The sequence below is a fragment of the Nicotiana tomentosiformis genome, chromosome 4 (assembly GCF_000390325.3).
Source record: "Nicotiana tomentosiformis chromosome 4, ASM39032v3, whole genome shotgun sequence".
In the NCBI taxonomy this organism is placed as follows: domain Eukaryota; kingdom Viridiplantae; phylum Streptophyta; class Magnoliopsida; order Solanales; family Solanaceae; genus Nicotiana; species Nicotiana tomentosiformis.
This window is the reverse complement of record NC_090815.1, coordinates 90,823,302-90,830,502: the sequence shown is the minus strand read 5'-3', so window position 1 is coordinate 90,830,502 and position 7,201 is coordinate 90,823,302. Positions and strand designations below refer to the sequence as shown.

Below are 7,201 nucleotides of genomic sequence, written 5' to 3'. Positions count from 1 at the left end.
ATTCTGAAAATTTAAAATAGGTTCGTTATGTTATTTATGATTTGTGTGCAAAATTTAAGGTCAATCGGACTTGATTTGCTAGGTTTCAGCATCGAATGTAGGATGTTTCGACATCGTTTCTCCAAGAATAAGTGGTATCACATTAAGTAAATGAGCTCTAAATTTAGTTTTGATTGAAGCATTTGATCCGTATTAAAATTTTGGAGCCATAGCAAAAAGAATCGTTGAATTCAGACATCGTATGAGAGAGTTATACCCATTTTCGTGTCGGGAAATATTTTCTGTCAGCGTCTAGGGTAGCGTGGGGCACTATCCCTGGCGCTGGGATATCTGAAATTCTGGAAACGGCATCACAGGCAGCGCCCCACGCCACCTGTGGCGCCACAGAAATAAACCCCCCATAAAACGGGGAGTTTTGCCATTTTTACTCATTTTTGAGTTTGGGGAACTCGGTTTAGACGATTTTTGGATGCTTTTCACGGGAAAACATTGGGTTAATTGTTCCTTATCCTATATTGATTATATTTCATGATTCCATACTCATTTTACATCATAAATCCGTGAATTTATGGAAGAAAAATCAGATTTTTATAAAATCTTCCAAAAATATAAAATGAAGATTTGAAGGCCAATCCAATGTCGGAATTCGATAATTTTTGTATGGTTGGAGTCGTGGTTGAATAAGCGTTCATATTTTGTCACTTTTATCGGGTTCCGAAATGTGGGCCCCACTGTTAATTTTTGAGTTAATTTCGGATTTATATTGTCAAATTTAGCATTTTCTTATGAAATTGATTCCTATACCTCGTGTTGATTGTATCGAATTATTTTGACTACGATTCGAGGCATTCGGAGGCCGAATCATGAGGAAAAGGTTTATTAGAATAAAGAATTTGCTCGGATTGAGGTAAGTGACTTGTCTAACCTTGTGTGGGGGAAATTCCCCTTAGGATTGATATTGATCTGAAAATTTTGATGTGTTGAAAGTCGTATAGACGAGGTGACGAGTGTGTACACGGGCTAAATGTGGAAGATTATGTCTTTAAATTGTGTGGATCACTGTTGCATATTAACTAAATTATTTTATTTCGTTATATTCATCATCATTAATATATTTTCTATTTTAAATTTGTTTGACCTGTTCCTGCCAAGTGTTTTTACCTGTTTAGTTGAAACTCTATTTCTTTTGTTCTGTGCATTATTTGAAGGTTGGATTTATTAATTTAAATATTATTAAAATGAAGTATTTTACATTTAAAAATTTGATATTAAGGCAAGGTGTTTAATTTGTGAAATATTATTTTTTCTGAGTTATTCATTCCTAAATATTTTGTGAGATTTTGTAGTCATTGTGATTGAGTCGTGAGCTCCTTATTGTGGAAAATATTTTTGTTATTGATTTATTTTGGCAAGTTGAAATATTTGGACACTTGAGGTACAAATTGTGATATATTATGATATTGATATGCATGTGGTGGTATAAGGTCTGGGTGTTGAAACGCATGCGGTGAGATAATGGTGGCTTGATACGCGTGGCTAGTATGGGAACTACTAGAAGTCATGCGGTGTGATAAAGATGGTTAAAACGCGGATGCTATTTTGGGAAAAATATTTTTTAAAAAATTAATTATGATGGCTCCCGCGGTGATATAAGAAAATGAGATATTGTGAATTTATTTATGATTTGGGACTACGAGGTGGTACCTCAGGAGTTCCCTTGTTGATATTCCTTAATGGCTGCATTTGCCATTGGTTATTTTGGTGATTTCCTTTAAAGTTGTAAATTTCTATTTTCTTTCAGCGAAGTATTATTTGTCCTTATTCTGTGAAGTTAAGTTGTGACATACCACTTACTTGATTCATTTTCATTGTCATTTTATTTTATATTGTTAAATTGTCCACCCTGTCTTTTATTATTCCAGTAGGGCCTGACCTGACCTCGTCACTACTCTACCGAGGTTAGGCTTGACACTTACTGGGTACCATTATGGTGTACTCATACTACGCTTCTGCACATCATTTTTTGTAGATCCAAGTACTTCTTATAAGACTAGGCATCGGTGAATTAGCCGTACGCGGAGACTTCGAGGTATGTCTGCCAGCGTTCGCAGACTCCGGAGTCCCCTTCTATCTTATTATGTTGTCTTCCTTATTTTCTTTAGACTCTGATGTATAGAGACATTGAGGATAGATACTTAGAAGCTTGTGACTTATTCCTACCGGGTTTTGGGAGTTAAAATTGTTAAATTGCGTTTCTTATTTATTCGATTGTTAAGGATTAAATTTCAGTTTATATTCAGTTATTCCGCATTGATAGGCTTACCTAGTCTTAGAGACTAGGTACCATCACGACATCCTACGGAGAGAATTTGGGGTCGTGACAAGTTGGTATTAGAGCTCTAGATTCATAGGTGGTATGAGTCACAGGTAGGTTTAGTAGAGTCTCCCGTATCGGTACGGAGACGTCTGTACTTATCTTCGGGAGGCTATGGAACTGTTAGGAAATGTTCGCTTCTTTGATTCCTTATCGTGCGCATTGTTGACTTCAAAATTCTAAACCCTTGTCTTTCTATTCCCTCATAGATGGTGAGTACACGCACAATTGGATCCAATGATTAGACACCCGCATAACCTGTTGGAGTCGCAAGAGGCTGGTGCCGGGGTAGAGGCTGAGCCAGAGGCCAAGGAAGACCACGTGGTGCAGCCAGAGCATCCGTACGAGCTCCTGCAGAGGAACCACCAGTAGCTCCAATTGGAGAGCAGGAATCTGAGACGCCTGTTACTACTCCTGCACTTCAGGAGACTCTTGCCCAATGTTTGAGCATGTTTGGCACTCTAGCTAAGGTAGGGTTAATTCCACTTGCTCCTGCCACATCTAAGGCCGGGGGAGGAGCACAGACTCCCGCCGCCTATACCCTAGAGCCACGGGCCCAAGTTGACCATGATCCAGATGTTATACCAGTGCAACCAGTTATCCCAGTTCGGCCCGAGGCTAGGGCAGTAGTTTTAGAAGGGGAGTAACTGAGGCTCGAGAGGTACAAGAAGTATGACCCTCCCACTTTCAGCGGTTTAGCTTCAGAGGATGCTCAGGGTTTTCTTGAGGAATGTCACCATATCCTTCGTACTATGGGTATTGTGGATTCCAGTAGGGTTTCTTTCACGGCATTCCAGCTTAGAGGGGCAGCCTACCAGTGGTGGCGGGCATATGGGTTGGATAGTCCGGCTGAGGCAGCTTCACTCACTTGGACTTAATTGTCAGCTATATTCTTGAGGGAGTATGTTCCTCAGAGTCTTAGAGATGCATGGCACACAGAGTTTGAGCATCTGCGCTAGGGTTTTATGACCGTGTCAGAGTATGCGGTCCGATTCAGTGATTGGCTAGGCATGCACCAACCTTGGTTGCTACTGTTTGAGAGCGGGTTTGCCGATTTATTGAGGGTCTCCACCCTAGTATCAGATTCAGTATGGCCCGAGAACTCGAGATGGAAATCACATACCAACAGGTGGTGTCAATTGCTAGGATATTGGAGGGTATGTAGACTCGAGAGAGAGAAGAGAGGGACCCCCGAGATTATGGCACATATAACAGTTCTCGTGCCCCAGCTCCAGCCCGTCATGGTAGAGGCTATATGAGCCGTCCTATTCATTCAGTACTTCCAGTTTTAAGCGGTATTCCGGCTACTCCCAGAACCCAGGTTCCATATTATGCATTACCAGTGTCTACGGTACCTCATGCTGACCGGGCCCGAGCCAGTCTCAACAGCCATGTCCACCGAGGTCTTGTTTTGAGTGTGGTGACACACGTCATATAATGAGGGATTACCCCAGACTTAGGAGGGGTGCACCTCCACAGATTTCTCAGGCCCTACCCATTCCACAGGGCCCTCATGCTTCTCAGGCCATGATCACTGCACCAGTTGCTACTCCACCTGCACAGCCAGCTAGATGTGGAGTTCGGACAGGTAGAGGTCGCCCTAGAGTAGGAATCCAGGCAAGATATTATGCCCTTCCTGCTAGGATGAAGGCAATTGCATCTAGTTCTATTATCATATGTATTGTTATGTCATAAAGATGCATCAGTCTTATTCGATCCAGGCTCGACTTATTCTTATGTGTCATCTTATTTTGCCCCGTATTTGGGCGTATCCCATGATTCTTTGAGTTTTTCTATTTATGTATCTACACCCGTGGGTGAATCTATTATTGTTGACTGCGTGTATCGGTCGTGTTTGATTGTTATCCGTGGTTTTGAGACCAGAGCTGATTTATTATTGCTCAGTATGGTTGATTTTGATATTATTTTGGTCATGGATTGGTTGTCGCTTTATCACGCTATCCTTGATTGTCACGCCAAGATGGTGACGTTGGCTATGCTAGGTATACCTCGGCTAGAGTGGAGAGGTACCTTGGATCATGTTCCTAGCATCAACGAATGGTTGAGAAGGGGTGCGATGCGTATCTGGCCTATGTGAGAGATGTTAGTGTTGATACTCCTACCGTGGAGTCAGTTCCTGTAGTAAGGGATTTTCTTGATGTATTTCCAGCGGATCTTCCGGGTATGCCACCCGACAGGGATATTGACTTTGGCATTGATTTATTACCGGGCACTCAGCCCATTTCTATTCTACCATATAGTATGGCCCCAGCAGAATTGAAGGAATAAAAGGAGTAGTTAGAGGAGCTGCTTGATAAGGGTTTTGTTCGGCCCAGTGTATCGCCTTAGGGTTCTCCTATCTTATTCGTGAAGAAGAAGGATGGTTCTATGCGGATGTGTATTGATTATCGCCGGCTGAACAAGGTTACTGTGAAGAACATGTATCCATTGCCATATATTGATGACCTATTTGATCAGCTTCAGGGTGTTAGAGTGTTCTCTAAGATCGACTTACGTTCAAGCTATCATCAGTTGAAGATTCGGGAACCAGATATCCCGAAGACTGCTTTCAGGACTCGGTATGGTCATTACGAGTTCCTTGTGATGTCTTTTGGGCTGACCAATGCCCCAACAATATTTATGCACTTAATGAATAGTGTATTTCAGCCCTATCTTGATTCTTTCATCATTGTGTATTCTCGGAATCGGGAGGATCATGAACAACACCTGAGGATTGTGCTTCAGACTTTGAGAGAAAATAAATTGTATGCAAAATTTTCAAGTGTGAATTCTGGCATGGTTCAGTGGGATTTTTGGGTCATGTGGTAACGAACAAGGGGATCCAAGTAGATCCGAAGAAAATTGATGCAGTGCAGAGCCCAGACCGTCATCAGCTACTGAGATCCTGAGTTTTCTTAGTTTGGCGGGGTATTATCGCCGATTTGTAGAGGGTTTCACTTCTATTGCTGCACCTATGACCAAATTGACCCAGAAGGGTGCTCCGTTCAGGTGGACTGAGGAATGTGAGGAGAGCTTTCAAATGCTCAAGACAGCTTTGACTACAGCCCCAGTATTGGTATTGACTACAGGTTTAAGGTCTTATACTGTGTATTGTGATGCGTCGCGCATTGATCTCGGCGCAGTGTTGATGCAAGACGGTAGGGTGATTGCCTATGCATCCAGACAGTTAAAGGTACATGAGAAGAATTATCCGGTCCACGACCTTGAGTTAGCAGCTATTGTTCATGCCTTGAAGATTTGCCGGCATTATTTGTACGGTGTCCATTGTGAGGTTTATACTGATCACCGGAGTCTACATCATCTGTTTAAACAGAAGGATCTTAATTTGCAGCAACGAAGGTGGTTGGGGTTGCTTAAGGATTATGATATCGCCGTTCTATATCATCCTGGAAAGGCCAATATGGTAGCCGATGCCTTGAGTCGTAAGGCAGAGAGCTTGGGCAACATAGCATACTTATCAGTAGCAGAGAGGCCTTTAGCCTTGGATGCCCAAGCCTTGGCTAACCAGTTTGTTAGATTGGATGTTTCCGACTCGAGCCGAGTTTTGGCTTATGTGGTTTCTCAGTCTTCTCTGTATGATCGTATCAGGGAGCGTCAATATGATGACCCCCCATCTTCTTGTCCTTAAGGACACAGTTCAGCACGGCGATGCTAAAGAAGTCACTATTGGAGATGACGGTGTATTACGGATGCAGGGCAGGCTATGTGTGCCTAATGCAGATGGTTTGCGTGAGTTTATTCTCTATGAGGCTCACAGTTTGCGGTACTCCATTCATCCAGGTGATGCGAAGATGTATCAGGATTTGAGGCAGCACTATTGGTGGAGGCGGATGAAGAAAGACATATTGGAGTATGTCTCTCACTGCCTAAATTGTCAATAGGTGAAATATGAGCATCAACGACCAGGTGGATTGCTTCAGAGGTTAGAGATTCCAGGATGGAAAGGGGAGCAGATCACTATGGATTTCGTTGTTGGGCTCCCATGGACTCGGAGAAAATTCAATGCAGTTTGGGTGATTATGGATAGATTGACCAAGTCAACTCATTTCATTCCTATGGTTACTACTTACTCTTCAGATCAGCTGGCTTAGGTTTACATTAGCGAGATTGTTAGGCTTCATGGCGTACTGGTATCTATCATCTCTGACCGGGGTACGCAGTTTACATCATGGTTATGGAGAGCCGTACAACGAGAGTTGGGTACTCGGGTAGAGTTGAGTATAACATTTCACCCTCAGACGGACGAGCAGTCCGAGCGCACTATTCAGATACTGGAGGATATGCTTCGTGCTTGTGTGATAGATTTTAGGGGTGCTTGTGATCAGTTTTTTCCACTTGCGGAGTTTGCTTACAACAACAGTTATCAGTTAAGCATTCAGATGGCGCCCTATGAGGCCTTATATGGTAGGCAGTGCCGGTATCCAGTGGGTTGGTTCGAGCAGGGCGAAGCTAGACTATTGGGTATGTACTTGGTTTAAGATGCTTTGGAAAAGGTTAAATTGATTCAGGATCGGCTTCGTACAACCAATCTAGACAAAAGGTTTATGCGGATCGGAAGGTTCGTGATGTTGCATTCATGGTTGGTGAGCTGGTCTTGCTCCGAGTTTCTCCTATAAAGGGTGTTATGAGATTCAGAAAGAAGGGCAAGTTGAGCCTGAGGTATATCGGACCTTTTGAGATTCTTGAGAGAGTTGGAGAAGTGGCTTACAGACTTGCACTACCACCTAGCCTCTCTACAGTTCATCCAGTGTTCATTGTTTCCATGCTCTGGAAGTATCACGGCGATCCATCTCATGTGTTAGACTT

At 42.9% G+C, this 7,201-nt stretch overlaps 1 protein-coding gene across 1 annotated transcript; it reads left to right on the top strand.

The window, feature by feature from the left end:
* Window positions 1–3,901: 3,901 nt before the first annotated feature.
* Window positions 3,902–6,486, top strand: LOC138910127 (uncharacterized). Its single transcript, XM_070201350.1, has 3 exons — window positions 3,902–4,024; window positions 5,727–5,918; window positions 6,277–6,486. The coding sequence occupies exons 1-3, from the start codon at window positions 3,902–3,904 to the stop codon at window positions 6,484–6,486; spliced, it is 525 nt and encodes a 174-aa protein (XP_070057451.1).
* Window positions 6,487–7,201: the final 715 nt, after the last annotated feature.